Raw genomic sequence first — 17,040 nt, 5'->3', positions numbered from 1 at the left:
TTTTTTTTTTTTTTAAATTTTCTGGTGTTTCTGTTAACACTCAGAAACCTCCAGGCCCTCAGAGCTCCCTTTGTGCCTCCAGGAGCAGAACAGCAGAGAAATCAAAGCTGTGGTGCTGCCTTTGCCACCTGGGCTGGTGGCAGAAGGGACAAAATCAGGACTCTGGGAAGGTGGGAAGCCCTGCCCTGCTGGCACTGCTGCCAGCTGATGTCTTTTTGGGAGGATTTATGTCTTTTTTGGGGGGGATTGATGTCTTTTTTGGGGGGTTGATGTCTTTTTGGGGGGATTGATGCCTTTTTTGTGGGGATTGATGTCTTTTTTGGGGGGTTGATGTCTTTTTGGGGGGATTGATGCCTTTTTTGTGGGGATTGATGTCTTTTTTGGGGGGTTGATGTCTTTTTGGGGGGATTGATGCCTTTTTTGGGGGGGATTGATGCCTTTTTTGGGGGGATTGATGTATTTTTTTAGGGGATTGATGCCTTTTTTGGGGGGATTGATGCCTTTTTTGTGGATTCCACCTGTGCTTTTGGGGTGCTGAGGTTTGCTGTGCCTGCTGTGTGCCAGGCTGATCCCCAGCAGCCTGGGCAGTGGGGGAAGGAGGGAATTCTGCCTCACCTGCAGAGCTGCCTCCAGCATCAGCAGGACCTGGAACTGCTGGAAAGAATCCAGAGGAAACCCTGGAGATGCTCCAAGGGTGGAGCCCCTCTGCTCTGGAGCCAGCCTGGCACAGCTGGGGGTGCTCACCTGGAGAGGAGAAGCTCCAGGGAGATTTTGGGACCCCTTGCAAGGCCTGAAGGGGCTCCAGGAGAGCTGGAGAGGAAATGGGGACAAGGGATGGAGGGACAGCACACAGGGAGTGGCTCCCACTGCCAGAGGGCAGGGATGGATGGGATACTGGGAGGGTGGAATTCCCTGTGTTCTGTCCCTCCGTTTCAAAAACTTTTATTCCACTTTCAATTTCATAAAAAAGTGATACAGATGTTATAAGTCACACCATCACAATCAAAACCCAGCTATTTCCTCATCACAAAACACAAATAAATGTTTCTTAACCTGTCAGCTTTTACCACACCATACTATAAATGCCTTAAAAACAATCATCTAAAACTACCCCTCATAAACCCTCCTACATCCTTCATAATTCCATTTCCCTAAAGCATCTAATCTTATTTTTTATAAAACTATCCTTTAAAACTTGCTTTCTAACTCCATTTCTCTTCCAACAGCACCCATCCTATTCCATAATATTTCTAAATCAACATTTCTTATCTCAGAGTTTACATAAATGCAAAATCCTCCCTCTCCTGCCAGGGAAAAAAAAAAAAAAAAAACAAAAAAAAAAAACAAAAAAAAAAAAAAAAAAAAAAAACAACAACAACAAAAAAACAAACAAACAAACAAACAAAAACCCCCCAAAAAAACATGGAGTGGTTTAAATATAGCAGGTCTGGGGTTATTTTAACTCACCTTTCCATTTTCAGCTCTCCAGCTCCGGGTGTTGCAGCTTTCCCCTGTAATCAAAAGGGTGAGGAGCTTCCTGTGCTCTGCAGCCAGGAAAGGCCCAAACCACCCTGCTGGGGGTCTCCTTCCAGTGCCACGGCTCCCAAAAAAATTTTGGGGTTTCCCCGGCGTAGTGGGTTTGGTTCGCTAATCTGAGATTTCATTTGATTTGAAAAAATCAAAAGCTGATTTTTTGATTTTTCAAATCTGAGATAAAATTTGAAAATTTGAGATTTTTCCTAAAAAAATTTTTATATTTTCCTCAAAAAAAATTGATTTTTTTTTGAGATTTCTCCAAATAAATTTGAGATTTCTTTTTTTTTTTTTTTTTTTTTTTTTTTTGAGATTTTTAACCTCAAATGGAACTCTAATTTGAGGTTAATTTAGGTTAATTCCCTAAATTCCTCCCATATCAAACTATGACAGCCAGGGTCCCCAGCAGCAGCACGGGGTGGGGAAATCATTAACCAGGATTTTCCTGGGAAGCAGCCTGGGCTCCACCTGGCAAATTCCAGCTGCCTTTTGTCCTGCCCACAGGAGATGGCTCAGCCTTCCTGCCTGGTTCCCTGCACCTCATCCTGAATCTGAGATCTCCAAAATCCCAAATTTGAGATCTCCAAAATCCCAAATTTGAGATTTCCAAAATCCTGAATCTGAGGTCTCTAAAATCCCTGGTTCCCTGCACCTCATCCTGATTTTGAGATCTCCAAAACCCCAAATCTGAGATCTCCAAAATTCCAAATCTGAGATCTGCAAAATCCCTGGTTCCCTGCACCTCATCCTCATTTTGAGATCTCCAAAATTCCAAATCTGAGATCTCCAAAATCCCTGGTTCTGTGCACCCCAGTCCCCTGGAGCTTCATGTCCCACCTTTGAGGGCTTCACCTGGCCCCATGCACGCCGTTTCCCCAGCTCTGTGCACCCCAAAATTCCCTGCCTCTGTGTACCCCAATCCTCTGCATTGCTGTGTCCTGGTCCCCTGGCTCCCTGCACCCCAAATCCCTGGCTCAGGGTGTACCCAGTGCCCTGGCTCCCTGCACCCCAAATCCCAGGCTCCCTGCACCCCAAATCCCTGGCTCGGGGTGTACCCAGTGCCCTGGCTCCCTGCACCCCAAATCCCTGGCTCGGGGTGTACCCAGTGCCCTGGCTCAGTGCACCCCAATGCCCTCAGGGTACCCCAATCCCCCAGCTCTGTGCCCCCCAATGCCTGTACCCCAACCCTCAGTCTCCCGACACCCCCCAATCCCTCTGGCCTGGTGCTCCCCAACACCCACAGCTCTGTACACCCCAATCCCCCAACCCCAGGCTCCCCGATCCCCCAGCCCTGTACACCCCAATCCCTCACTCTCCCCAGACCCCCAATCCCCTCGCTCCCCAGTCCCCAGCTCACTGCTCCCCAGTCCCCAATTCCCAGACTCCCCAGTCCTCTCACTGACCTCTCCCACTCCAGGCTCCCCAGTCCCCTCACCCCCTCTCCCATTCCCGGCTCCTCAATCCCCTTGCTCCCTGTCCCATTCCTGGCTCCCCAATCCCCTTGTTCCCATTCCCGGCTCCCCAATCTCCATTCCAGGCTCCCCAATCCCCTCGCTCCCAATCCTGGTTCCCCAGTCTCCTCGCTCCCATTCCCGGCTCCCCAATCCCCTCTCTCCCAATCCCGGCTCCCCAATCCCCTCTCTCCCATTCCCGGCTCCCCAGTCCCCTCGTTCCCATTCCCGGCTCCCCAGTCCCCTCGCTCCCATTCCCGGCTCCCCAATCCCCTCTCTCCCAATCCCGGCTCCCCAATCCCCTCTCTCCCAATCCCGGCTCCCCAGTCCCCTCGTTCCCATTCCCGGCTCCCCAGTCCCCTCGTTCCCATTCCCGGCTCCCCAGTCCCCTCGCTGCCAATCCCGGCTCCCCAATCCCCTCGCTCCCAATCCCGGCTCCCCAATCCCCTCGCTCCCATTCCCATTCCCGGCTCCCCAGTCCCCTCGTTCCCAATCCCGGCTCCCCAGTCCCCTCGCTGCCAATCCCGGCTCCCCAATCCCCTCGCTCCCAATCCCGGCTCCCCAGTCCCCTCGCTGCCAATCCCGGCTCCCCAATCCCCTCGCTCCCAATCCCGGCTCCCCAATCCCCTCGTTCCCAATCCCGGCTCCCCAGTCCCCTCGCTCCCAATCCCGGCTCTTCAATCCCCTCGCTCCCCATCCCGGCTCCCCAATCCCCTCGCTCCCATTCCCATTCCCGGCTCCCCAATCCCCTCGTTCCCAATCCCGGCTCCCCAATCCCCTCGCTGCCAATCCCGGCTCCCCAATCCCCTCGCTCCCAATCCCGGCTCCCCAATCCCCTCGCTCCCATTCCCATTCCCGGCTCCCCAGTCCCCTCGTTCCCAATCCCGGCTCCCCAGTCCCCTCGCTGCCAATCCCGGCTCCCCAATCCCCTCGCTCCCAATCCCGGCTCCCCAGTCCCCTCGCTGCCAATCCCGGCTCCCCAATCCCCTCGCTCCCAATCCCGGCTCCCCAATCCCCTCGCTCCCAATCCCATTCCCGGCTCCCCAATCCCCTCGTTCCCAATCCCGGCTCCCCAGTCCCCTCGCTCCCAATCCCGGCTCTTCAATCCCCTCGCTCCCAATCCCGGCTCCCCAATCCCCTCGCTCCCATTCCCATTCCCGGCTCCCCAATCCCCTCGTTCCCAATCCCGGCTCCCCAATCCCCTCGCTGCCAATCCCGGCTCCCCAATCCCCTCGCTCCCAATCCCGGCTCCCCAATCCCCTTGCTCCCATTCCCATTCCCGGCTCCCCAGTCCCCTCGCTCCCAATCCCGGCTCCCCAGTCCCCTCGCTCCCAATCCCGGCTCCCCAATCCCCTCGCTCCCATTCCCATTCCCGGCTCCCCAATCCCCTCGTTCCCAATCCCGGCTCCCCAGTCCCCTCTCTCCCATTCCCGGCTCCCCAATCCTCTTGCTCCCTGTCCCATTCCTGGCTCCCCAATCCCCTCGTTCCCATTCCCGGCTCCCCAATCTCCATTCCAGGCTCCCCAATCCCCTCGCTCCCAATCCTGGTTCCCCAGTCTCCTCGCTCCCATTCCCGGCTCCCCAATCCCCTCTCTCCCAATCCCGGCTCCCCAATCCCCTCTCTCCCAATCCCGGCTCCCCAATCCCCTCGCTCCCATTCCCATTCCCGGCTCCCCAATCCCCTCGTTCCCAATCCCGGCTCCCCAGTCCCCTCTCTCCCATTCCCGGCTCCCCAATCCCCTCGCTCCCGGTCCCTCTCCAGGCTCCTCCCGCGCCGTTCCCGGCAGGAAGCGGCCGCAGCCAATCGTGCCGGGGCCGCCGCCCGCCGCCCGCGCTGCCTCCGCCGCGGGCCCGGTGAGTGCCGGGGCGGCCCGGGGGGCTCGTGGGGCGCGGGTCCGGTCGGGGTCCGGCCGGAGCGGGGCGGCTCCAGCCGCGGGGGAGCTGCGGGGCCGCCCCGCTCCGCTGCCCCTCCCGCGGGCCGCGGCTCGGCGCCGGGCGGGGTTCCGGGGCGGACGGGGGGAGAAACGGAGCGAGGGAAGGAGCGAGGAATGAATGGGGCTCCCCCTGGGCGAGGCGGGCGGGGCCGCGGGGTTCGGGGAGCCCCGCGGGGGTTGGGGGGCTGCGGGGGTTCCCCCGGCCCGGTGTGGGGGTGGGTGCAGGGAGGGTGGCACCCCGGGATGCTTGGAAATGCCACTGGAAGCGCCCTCTTGGTATCCAGGGTTGAACGCGCCCCGCGGTCCCGGGAGGAAGGGCTGGTTCCCCTTTTCCTCGCCGAGACAACGGAGAACCCGCCCAGCCTTCCTCCGGGCCACGGGGGCATCCCCAATCCCCCTCCCTTCCTCCCGGCAAGGATCAAACGGAGTCCTCGTCCCTTCCTCCTTCCCGGTATTGCACCCCAAATCCTCATCCCTTCCTCCTTCCCGGTATTGCACCCCAAATCCTCATCCCTTCCTTCTGCAAAGTATTGCACCCCAAATCCTCATCCCTTCCTCCTCCCAATATCACCCCAAATCCCTTCCTCTTCCCAGTATCGTCCTAAATCCTCATCCCTTCCTTCTGCAAAGTATTGCACCCCAAATCCTCATCCCTTTTTCCTGCCAATATTACCCCAAATCCCTTCCTCCTGCCAATATCACCCCAAATCCCTTCCTCCTGCCAGTATCACCCCAAATCCTCGTCCCTTTTTCCTGCCAGTATCACCCTGAATCCTCGTCCCTTTTTCCTGCCAGGTGTCACCCTGAATCCTCATCCCTTCCTAACCCCAAACCCCACACCCCGAAGCCCCAGTGGGATTTGGGGGCTGTGTCCCATCTTTGCACACCCCATCCCCACAGAGTCCCACGTGAGGCATTGCTGCTGCAGGCCCACAACTTGAGCGCGACCTAAAAATAGTCCTGAGCAGAGCCTGGCTCTTGGCTCGAGGAGAGGGGCAGAGGGGGGGCCGACCCAGGCACCCCAATAATTTAAAAAAATTTTACTTAGTTGACTACTTGTAAAATAATCTTTCTTTAGTTCACTTAGAGAGAACTCTTTCTTGTTGATGTTGTGGAGACTTTTTTGTGGGGAAGGAAAGAGATCTCTCGTGGCTCTTTTACAAATAGCAGCTGCCCGGCGAGATTTGTTATCCTGAAGCCCCTCTTATTTTCTACAAGCCTTCCCACAGTTTGTTTAGGGGCTATGTTCACTTATGGGGTATTGTTTTAAAGGTCAAAGTTCTCATTATCTGTCTCTAAAATAATCTTCATCTCTGGGAACAAAGATCTTTATATTTTTGTTCCTGGGGGCGCAGGGTCTCATCATGCTTTTCTTTTCCCCCGTTTAAACTTTTCACAGGATCACAGCTACTTTAACATCTGTTTACTTTAGTGTGGAGGCCTTTGCTCAATATTCATTTGAACCCTTCATCTCCACATAGTTTCGCGTATTTTAGGGAAAAAGAGTCTTTTTCTCCGTGGCTTACAAGAGGATTTCAGCCCTAAGATCAAGGCATCTCCTCCTCCCTCCCATCTGGGACTTCTCGATGTCTTCATGCTGTTCCTTTGCATGTTTACATCCCGTTCCTTTCTCTCACTCGGGGGAGGATTGAGGCACTGAAAGGGTTAATTAACATCATGCCTGGGCTTTGCAAATCCTGACCCGGCTGGGGCTGGGATGGAGCTGGGCTGGGAGGCGAGGGCTTCTCCCTGGAAGGCCCCAGAGGTGTTCCCTTGGCACCTCAGGGATCATAAAAAAACAGGGGAAAAAAACCCTCAGTTTCATCTTGTGCCTCAGTTTTCCCTTGTGCTTCAGTTTCCCCATTCCTCTGTGCCTCAGTTTCCCCTTGTGCCTCAGTTTTCTCCATACCCTCTGCCCCACTTTTTCCCTCGTGCCTCAGTTTCCCCTTGTGCCTCTGTTTAAACCCTGTGCCTCAGTTTCGCCATTCCCTGTGCCTCAATTTCCCTCTATACCTCAGTTTCCCCCATACCTGTTTCCCCTTGTGCCTCAGTTTCTCCCATTCCCTGTGCCTCAGTTTCCCCCATTCCCTGTGCCTCAATTTCCCCTTGTGCCTCAGTTTCCCCCGTGGGAGGTGAGCTGAGCCGCTCTTTGGCGCTGCCGTTTTCCCAGTTAAAGGGGATTTAGGGAATGAGGCTGAAATTGTTCCCGCTGCACCCCAGGAAAGCCGTGCCGTGACCCCACAGGGTGACAGTGCCGTGACCCCATAGATGTGGCAGTGCCGTGACCCCACAGGGTGACAGTGCCATGACCCCATAGATGTGGCAGTGCCGTGACCCCACAGGGTGGCAGTGCCATGACCCCATAGATGTGGCAGTGCCGTGACCCCACAGGGTGACAGTGCCATGACCCCATAGATGTGGCAGTGCCGTGACCCCACAGGGTGACAGTGCCATGACCCCATAGATGTGGCAGTGCCGTGACCCCACAGGGTGGCAGTGCCGTGACCCCATAGATGTGGCAGTGCCTCCATAGATGTGGCAGTGCCGTGACCCCACAGGGTGGCAGTGCTGTGACCCCATAGATGTGGCAGTGACCCCATAGATGTGGCAGTGACCCCACAGGGTGGCAGTGCCGTGACCCCATAGATGTGGCAGTGACCCCATAGATGTGGCAGTGACCCCATAGATGTGGCAGTGCCGTAACCCACAGGGGTGGCAGTGGCAGTACCAGGGGCTCCGGGCAGGGACCTTGGATGGGATGGGACAGAGGGGACAGGGAGGGGTCAGGGACAGGACACAGCGGGACCCTGGGATGGGATGGGACAGAGGGGACAGGGAGGGGACACAGCGGGACCCGGGGATGGGCCGGCATGGCCCGGGGAGGGGACAGGGAGGGACCGCGGTGGCGCCGCTGCCCGGAGCTCGTTCCATGCGCGGGTCACGCGGGCTCCGGGGGAGTCCAGCGGCGCCGGGCGCTCCGCCCTCCCCCTCCCCGCGGCCCGCTCCGCGTTAATCCCTTCTCCCGGCGTCCATCCCGGAGCTGCTCCCGCCTCCCCGCGGGCAGGGATGAGCCCCGGAGCTGCCGGCAGCCCGCAGCCCTGTCCCTTGGAGCTGCTCCCGCTGGGCTGGCAGCTGAATCCCGGCCCCTGGGAGCTCCTCTTGGAGCACGGGGCTGGAGCGGGCCGGGAATGCAGGGAACAGCTGGGGAAGAGAAGGGAAGGGAAGGGAAGGGAAGGGAAGGGAAGGGAAGGGAAGGGAAGGGAAGGGAAGGGAAGGGAAGGAAGGGAAGGGAAGGGAAAGGGAAGGGAAGGGAAGGGAAGGGAAGGGAAGGGAAGGGAAGGGAAGGGAAGGGAAGGGAAGGGGCTCACGTGGTTTCCCTGAGGCACGACCACCACTTCCAGAGCTGCTGCTGGCTCTGCCGGTGCCAGGAATGCAGCGATCCCTCAGGTTGTTCCAGGCTGGAGCTGAGCCCCTTCCCGGGGTGTCTGATGGGGTGGTGCTCCCTGCGAATGGCTGCCCTGGGATCCCCAGGATCCGTGGGAATGGCTGCCCTGGGGTCCCTGGGAATGGCTGGTGTGGGATCCCCAGGATCCCCGGGAGTGACTGTCATGGGATCTCTGGGATCCCCAGGAATGGCTGCCATGGGATCCCTAGAAATGGCTGTTGTGGGATGCCTGGGAACGGCTGGTGTGGGATCCCTGGGAATGGCTGCCATGGGATCCCTGGGAATGCCATGGGATCCCTGGGAATGTCTGGTGTGGGATTCCCGGCCTGGTTCCCTTCCCTCGCTCCATGTCCCTCCTTCACAGCGTTTCCTTGTGTTTTCCCCCAGCTCAGGCTTCCCAGAGAGGATCCTCCCACCAGGATTCCCGCTCCTGCTCCCTCATCCCGACTTTTCCCGTGCCAAGGATGCCCTTCCCGCTGCTCATCCTGGCGCTGGGCCTGGCAGGTGAGTGGGGCCGGTGGCACCGCCCCGCAGGAGATGTCCCCGGTGCCACCCGCGTCCCGGCAGAGCCGTGCCCCAAGGTGGCATCTCCCGCCGGGCGTTTCTCCTGGATTGTTGCTCCGTGGGGTGACAGCCTCGGGTGGCACCTCCTGGCAGGGGACACTGCCAGCTCCTAGCAGGGGACATCTTCCCGCCATGGGATCACTCAGTCCTGGTGTTTATTGTATTCCAAGGAGCCGAGGTGCTCGGGATGTGCCCGGAGCCGGGCCGGCTGTGAGCCCGGTGCCCCCTCCCTGCCCAGCTGCGGCCTGGCACGGCTCCTGCCCACCCTCCTCATCCTCCCAGCACGGGCTCTTCCCCAAAATTCCCTGTGCCATCCCTACCCTCATCACCTTGTGGGATGTATTGGCCATGGGAAGGGGCTGGAATCATGCCAGGGCACTGGGATGAGCTGGAGTCTTTGCATGGCACTGGCATGAGCTGGAATCATGCCATAGCACTGGGATGGGGCTGGAATTGTGCCAGGGCACTGGGATGGGGCTGGAGTCTTTGCATGGCACTGGCATGAGCTGGAATTGTGCCATGGCACTGGGATAAACTGGAATCATTCCATAGCACTGGGATGGGGCTGGAATCGTGCCATGGCACTGGAATGAGCTGGAATCATTCCGTAGCACTGGGATGGGGCTGGAATTGTGCCATGGCACTGGGATGGGGCTGGAATCGTGCCAGGGCACTGGGATGAGCTGGAATCGTGCTGTGCCACCCCAGTTGGCACCGTGCTGGAGCACTGGTGCCACCTAGCGCTGCCAGCCTGGCCAGGGCTGGCTCGTGGGGACTGTGTCCCCACTGCTGCCACCCACCAACCCTTATTATTGTGGGGACAATCTGGGCTCCGTGTCCCAGAGCAGGATTGGGTGCCCATGGCTGCTCCTGGCAGTTCCTGGCAGCCAGAGGTGCCCCAGTTTGGTGCTGGATGTGGGACTGTCCCCCTTCCATCAGGGTGGCATGGCTGGGGACAGTCCTGAGATGCCACCTGCCCACATGTCCCTCCCATGTGTCCCTTCCATGAGCATCCCTCGGTTTTCTTGGATGTTATCCAGGTTTGGGTGCTCCTGGCAGCTGAAGGTGCCTCTGGTTTGTCTGGGATTGTCCCCCTTCCATGAGGGTGGCACGGCTGGGGATAGTCCTGACATGCCACCCATGCGTCCCTCCCATGGGCATTGCTTGGGTGTTATCCACGTTTGGGTGGCCGTGACTGCTCCTGGCAGCTGAAGGTGCCCCAGTTTGGTGCTGGATGTGAGACTGTCCCCCTTCCAGCAGGGTGGCACGGCCGGTGACAATCCTGAGACGCCACCTGCCCACGTGTCCCTCCCACAGGCAGGAGGGAGGGATTTTCTAGATTTTCTCAGACACCACCCAGGTGGGGAATCCAGCAGTGCTCCTGCAGGTGTCACAGCGTGTCCCCGTGCCATCCCACAGGCGCCATGGAGATCCAGGTGCCGGAGGAGCCCGTGGTGGCCCTGTTTGGCCACGACGCCACCCTGCTCTGCTCCTTCTCACCCGAGGCCAACTTCAGCGTGGCCGAGCTGAGCCTCATCTGGCAGCTGACGGACACCAAGCGCCTGGTGCACGGCTTCTCCGGGGGCCGCGACCGCCTGCAGGACCAGGGCCAGGGCTACGCCAACCGCACCGCGCTCTTCTACGACCAGCTGGCCCGGGGCAACGTGTCCCTGCTGCTGCGGCGCGTGCGCATCTCCGACGAGGGCAGCTTCACCTGCTTCGTGCGCGTGCGCGACTACGACAGCGCCGCCGTCACGCTGCAGGTGGCAGGTGAGCGCCCCGAGGAGCAGGGTGGGTGCTCCGTCAGACCGGGCACCGACGGCTGTGCCTCCCCAAAATATTCCCTGGGCAGCGCCATCTGCTGAGGCTCCCGGCTGCGGGGCCACCTCAGCCAGTTGGGATCTTCAGCTGAGGATGGGTTTAGCCCATCCCAATCCTGGCTGGCCCAGCTCCCCATCCCAATCCCCACTCCGGTCCCCCCTTGTCACCAAAATATTCCCTGGGCAGCGTGATCCATGCCCTGCTGAGGCTCCTGGTTGTAGGGCCACCTGGGCCAGCAGTGACCCTCAGCTGAGGATGGGTTTAGCCCCATCCCAGACATGGCTGGCCCCGCTCCTGATCCCAGTCCCCACTCCAGTCCCCTTTTGTCCCCTGCTGCACCTCCCCAAAATATTCCCTGGGGAGTGACAGGGAGGGGCCACCTGGGCCAGCAGTGACCCTCAGCTGAGGATGGGTTTAGCTCCATCCCAGTCCTGACTGGCCCCGCTCCTGATCCCAATCCTTGCTCCTGTCCCCCCTGTCCCCCGCAGCACCTCCCCAAAATATTCCCTGGGGAGTGACAGAGAGGGGTCACCTGGGCCAGCAGTGACCCTCAGCTGAGGATGGGTTTAGCCCCATCTCAGGGCTGGCTGGCCCCGCTCTTGATCCCAATCCTCACTCCTGTCCCCCCTCTCCCCCACAGCTCCCTACTCCAAGCCCAGCGTGCACCTGGAGCCCAGCAAGGACCTGAAGCCGGGCGACGTGGCCGTGGTGACGTGCCACGCGTCCCGCGGCTACCCCGAGGCCAGCGTGCTGTGGCAGGACAGCCGGGGTGCCAACCTGACGGCCAACGTCACCACGTGGCAGGTGGCCAACGAGGAGGGGCTCTTTGAGGTGCGCAGCGTCCTGCGTGTGCTGGTGGAGCCCAGTGTCACCTACTCGTGCCTGGTGCTCAACGCCGTGCTGCGCCAGCACGGCCACGCCTCTGTCACCATCACGGGTGAGCCCGGGGCCGGGGACGTGGCACTGGCACCCAGAGCCAGCCAGGAGGGCTGGGGGAGATGGCACTGGCACCTAGAGCCATCTGGGAGGGCTGGGGGAGGTGGCACTGCCACCCAAAGCCAGCCAGGAGAGGCTGGGGGAGGTTGCACTGGCACCCAGAGCCACCTGGGAGGGCTGGGGGAGGTGGCACTGCCACCCAGAGCCAGCCAGGAGGGCTGGGGGAGGTGGCACTACCACCCAAAGCCAGCCAGGAGGGCTGGGTGAGGTGGCACTGCCACCCAAAACCAGCCAGGAGGGCTGGGTGAGGTGGCACTGGCACCCAAAGCCAGCCAGGAGGGCTCGGGGAGGTGGCACTGGCACCCAAAGCCAGCCAGGAGGGGCTGGGTGAGGTGGCACTGCCACCCAAAGCCAGCCAGGAGGGCTGGGGGAGATGGCACTGGCACCTAGAGCCATCTGGGAGGGCTGGGGGAGGTGGCACTGCCACCCAAAGCCAGCCAGGAGAGGCTGGGGGAGGTTGCACTGGCACCCAGAGCCACCTGGGAGGGCTGGGGGAGGTGGCACTGCCACCCAGAGCCAGCCAGGAGGGCTGGGGGAGGTGGCACTACCACCCAAAGCCAGCCAGGAGGGCTGGGTGAGGTGGCACTGCCACCCAAAACCAGCCAGGAGGGCTGGGTGAGGTGGCACTGGCACCCAAAGCCAGCCAGGAGGGCTCGGGGAGGTGGCACTGGCACCCAAAGCCAGCCAGGAGGGCTGGGTGAGGTGGCACTGCCACCCAAAGCCAGCCAGGAGGGCTGGGGGAGATGGCACTGGCACCCAAAGCCAGCCAGGAGGGCTGGGGGAGGTGGCACTGGCACCCAAAGCCAGCCAGGAGGGGCTGGGGGAGGTGGCTGTGGTGGCACCCAGGAGGAGTGGAAGAGGTGGCTGTGGTGGCTCTGGCACCCAAAGCCCCCCAAGAGGCACTGGAGGAGATGACCATGGTGGCAGTGGCACCCAAAGCCACCCAGTTGGGGCTGGGGGAGGTGACCCTGGTGGCACTGCCACTCAAAGCCAGCCAGGAGGCATTGGGGGAGGTGACTGTGGTGGTACCCAGAGCCAGCCAGGAGGGCTGGGGGAGGTGACCATGGTGTCACCCCGGAGGGCTGGGGGAGGTGGCGCTGGCACCCAGAGCCAGCCAGAGGGTGGGTGTTGGGAAGGGGCTCCTGGCAGGGCTGGCATTCCCAGAGCAGCCGTGGCTGTCCCTGGATGGATCCCTGGCAGTGCCCCTGGACACTGGGGCTTGGCCTGGGACCCTCCCGGGGAGGTGGCACTGCCCGTGGCAGGGGTGGCACCGGGTGGCCTTTAGGTGCTCCATGGAGACATTCCCCTGCATGGCAGTTCCTGGGGGCTGGGTCATGGTCCAGACTGGATGTGGGGTCACCCTGGGTGTGGGGTCACCCTGGGTATGGGGTCACCCTGGATCACCCTGGATGTGGGATCACCCTGGATCATCCTTGGATGTGGGGTCACCCTGGATCACCCTGGGTGTGGGGTCACCCTGGGTCATCCTTGGATATGGGGTCACCCTGGATCACCCTGGGTGTGGGGTCATCCTGGATGTGGGGTCACCTTCAGTGTTGGATCATCCTGGCTGTGGGATCCCCTTAGATGTGGGATCACCTTGAATCATCCTGGATGTGGGGTCATCCTCAATGTTGGATCACCCAGGGTTTTGGGGCATCCTGGGTATTGGATCACCCTGCATGTGGGGTCACCCTGGATATAGGATCACCCCAGATGTGGGATCATCTGAGATGTGGGATCATCCTGGATATGGGATCACCCCAGATGTGGGATCACCCCAGATGTAGGATCTCCCCAGATGTGGGATCACCCCAGATGTAGGATCTCCCCAGATGTGGGATCACCCCAGATGTAGGATCTCCCCAGATGTGGGCTCACCCCAGATGTAGGATCTCCCCAGATGTAGGATCTCCCCAGATGTGGGATCTCCCCAGATGTGGGGTCACCCCTGGCATTGCCGGGTGCTGATCCAGGCCCTTTTCCGTCCCTCCCCGCAAGGCCAGCCCCTGGCATTCCCGGCGGTGGCCCTGTGGGTGACAGTGGCCCTGGCCGTGTGCGTGGTGGCCCTGCTGGGCGTGCTGGCCTTCGTGTGCCACCAGAAGATCCGGGAGAGCTGCCGGGAGGACGAGGAGCGCGCAGGTAAATCCTGGGAAAGGCCGGGAAGGGGCTGGGTGGCACTGCTGGCACCAGTGGGACACCGGGGTGTGGCACTGCCACGCGTGTCCCCTTCTCCCACGGCCGCAACATCTCCGGCGCCTCCGGGATCCTTTCCCACGTCCCTCTCCCATTTTGGGCCGTATCCCACATTTCTATGGGGTGGTGTTTGACCAGAGGGAGATTTGTTCCCAAAAAAGCTCCCAGAACGCCTCTGCCACCCTCAGGAAATACCTTTTTTCCATGGAATTTGCTCCCAGTTTCCCTCAGGAATGACCTTTTTTCTGTGGATTTTTTTCCATGGATTTTGCTCCCAGTTTCCCCCAGGAATTCCCTGTTTTCCATGGATTTTTTCCATGGATTTTGCTCCCAGTTTCTCTTGGAAATCACCTCTTTTCCATGGATTTTTCCATGGATTTTGCTCCCAGTTTCTCTTGGAAATGACCTCTTTTCCATGGATTTTTTTTCCATGGATTTTGCTCCCAGTTTCTCTCGGGAATGTCCTTTTTTCCATGGATTTTGCTCCCAGTTTCTATTGGGAATGACCTTTTTTCCATGGGTTTGCACCCAGTTTCCCTTTGGAATGCCTTTTTTCCCTGGATTTTGCTCCTAGTTTCCCTCGGGAATTCCCTTTTTTCCATGGATTTTTCCCGTGGACTTGCTCCCAGTTTTTCTCAGGAATGTCCTTTTTCCCATGGGTTTTTTCCCATGGATTTTGCTCCCAGTTTGCCCCGGAAATTCCCTTTTTTCCATGGATTTTTTTCCCTGGATTTTGCTCCCAGGAACAGCAGCAGGGGGTGGGAACCTCCTGGGATCCTGGTGGGCGCTGGAGGGAGGGAAGAGCCTCCCAACCTGGGGTATCCCAAATTTTGGGGGATCCAGGGATCCCTCTCCAGGTGGTTTTTAGGTGTGCTAAACCCACAGCTGTCCCTCGCAGCTGCGGCTCTTTCCGCTGGGATTTTCGGGAATGTGCCACCCTGGAAAGGCCAGGATGCTCCAAGGGGCACCCCCAGAATCCCAGGAATGGGGTTCCCACCTCGGGATCCTTGTTTTCCAGGGCCAGAGGAGCGGGATGAGGAGGGGGAGGAGCCCAAGACAGGTGGGTGCCCCATCCTGGTTTGGGGTGGCGCTCTGGGTGCTCGGCCCCTTCCCTATTCCCGATTTTCCAACAGCCCTGATCCCGAATAAACCTCCCCATTCCTTAATAAACCTCCACATTCCTCAATAAAATCTCCAAATTCCCAAGTAGAATCTCCAAATTACTGAATAAAACCTCCAAATTCCCAAATAAAACCTCCCAATTCCTTAATAAAATGACAGAGTTTTGTAATAAACCTCCTCATTCCTTAATAAACCTCCACATTCCTCAATAAAATCTCCAAATTCCCAAATAGAATCTCCAAATTCTTGAATAAAACCTCCAAATTCCCAAATAAAACCTCCAAATTCCCAAATAAAACCTCCAAATTCCTTAACAAAATGACTGAGTTCTGTAATAAACCTCCCCATTCCTTAATAAAATGACAGAATTCCTTAATAAACCTCCGCATTCCATAATAAAATCTCCCAATTCCCAAATAAAACTTCCAAGTTCCTTAATAAATCTCCAAATTCTTTAATAAAATGACAGAATTCCATAATAAAACTTCCCAATTCCTTAATAAAATGTCAGAATTCCCAAATAAAACCTCCCAATTCCATAATTTTCCAGCATCCAGCAGCTCCATGATGTTCCTAGGGATTCCCTTTATCCACTGGCACAAGACGAAACCCTTGGAATTCTGCAGGGAAATTGGAAATAGGGGTCGCTTTTGGGGTTTATCCCCCCAAAAAAGGGATTTTGGAGCCGTTTCCTTTGGGAATGGGATGGGATTGACCACGGGATGTTTTCCCTTTTCTCAGCTCTGCAGCTGCTGGAAAACACGGAGAGCAGAGAGGGTGAGTGGATGTTTCTGGCAAATCCAGGATAATTCCCCTTTTCTCCCAAAAATCCACGCAGGAAATGTTCATCGGTTTTGGGGGGGATTTTTCCCTTCCTATTTTCATCTTCCCACGGGTTTTCCATCAGTTTTCCCCAGATTATGGTTTTCCATTTCCAGTTTTCCCAGTTTTTCCTGTTTTTTTTCCCCGTATTTTTCCCGGGTTTTCCCGGGTTTTCCCAGTTTTGCCCGACATCCAGGAGCTCTTGCATCCCTCATCCCTTCTTTTCCCAGCTGCTCTGGGACGGGGAAAAGCCTCCCCACACCCAACCCTGGAAGGAATTTGGGGTTTTTTTTGGGATTTCCATGGGTTTTCTGGGATGATGGGAATTGCTGGTGTTGGAAAAGAATCCAGAGTTTTCCCAGCCTGGAAAAGGATCCAGGGTTTTCCAAGTGTGGAAAAGGATCTGGAGTTTCCCAGGCCCGGAAAAGGATCCAGAGATTTCCAAGTGTGGAAAAGGATCCAGGGATTTCCCAACCTGGAAAAAGATCCAGATTTTTCCAAGCTGCGGCCCAAAATATCCATTAATCCATTAATTTATTAATCTATCAACTTATCAGTTTATCAATTTGATAAATCATTGATATGTATCATTGATGCATAATCAATGTACCAATTTATTAATCAATTCATTAATTCATTGATTTATCAATTTATTAAATAATTAATCCACTAATTCATTAATTTATTGATTAATTGATTTACCCATTTGTTATTTATTAATCCATTAATCCATGAATCCATTAATCTATTGCTTTATCGATCCCATCCCGGGAGTTCCCTTTCCTGTGCTGATGTTTTCCCTTCCTCCCGCCCAGGTCGGGAGCAGGAGATCGATTGACGGCAGCGGGGCCCGGAGCCCGGCCCCGCCCGCGTGTCCCCAGCGAGCGGCGACACCCCCGGGGCGGTGGCACCTCCGGGGCGGTGACACCCCTGGGACGGTGGCACCTCCAGTGTGGTGACAGTCCCAGGGCGGTGACACCCCCGGGGCAGTGACACCCCCGGGGTGGTGACATTCCTGGGGTGGTGACACCCCCGGGGCAGTGACACCCTTGGGGCGGTGGCACCTCCAGGCCGGTGACACCTCTGGGGTGGTGACACCTCTAGGCTGGTGACACCCCCGGGGCGGTGGCACCTCCGGGGCGGTGACACCCCTGGG

At 58.0% G+C, this 17,040-nt stretch overlaps 1 protein-coding gene across 1 annotated transcript; it reads left to right on the top strand.

The window, feature by feature from the left end:
• The first annotated feature begins 5,049 nt into the window (after positions 1 to 5,049).
• On the top strand, positions 5,050 to 16,822 carry CD276 (CD276 molecule). The gene is made up of 8 exons (XM_053954831.1): positions 5,050 to 5,369; positions 8,751 to 8,867; positions 10,347 to 10,697; positions 11,389 to 11,685; positions 13,746 to 13,886; positions 14,959 to 15,000; positions 15,804 to 15,839; positions 16,700 to 16,822. Exons 1-8 carry the CDS (start codon positions 5,162 to 5,164, stop codon positions 16,720 to 16,722), a joined length of 1,215 nt encoding a protein of 404 aa, XP_053810806.1. The 5' UTR covers positions 5,050 to 5,161; the 3' UTR covers positions 16,723 to 16,822.
• Positions 16,823 to 17,040: the final 218 nt, after the last annotated feature.

Source organism: Vidua chalybeata, chromosome 13 (assembly GCF_026979565.1).
Source record: "Vidua chalybeata isolate OUT-0048 chromosome 13, bVidCha1 merged haplotype, whole genome shotgun sequence".
NCBI classification, from domain to species: domain Eukaryota; kingdom Metazoa; phylum Chordata; class Aves; order Passeriformes; family Viduidae; genus Vidua; species Vidua chalybeata.
This window is presented reverse-complemented; position numbering and strand designations above follow the sequence as displayed.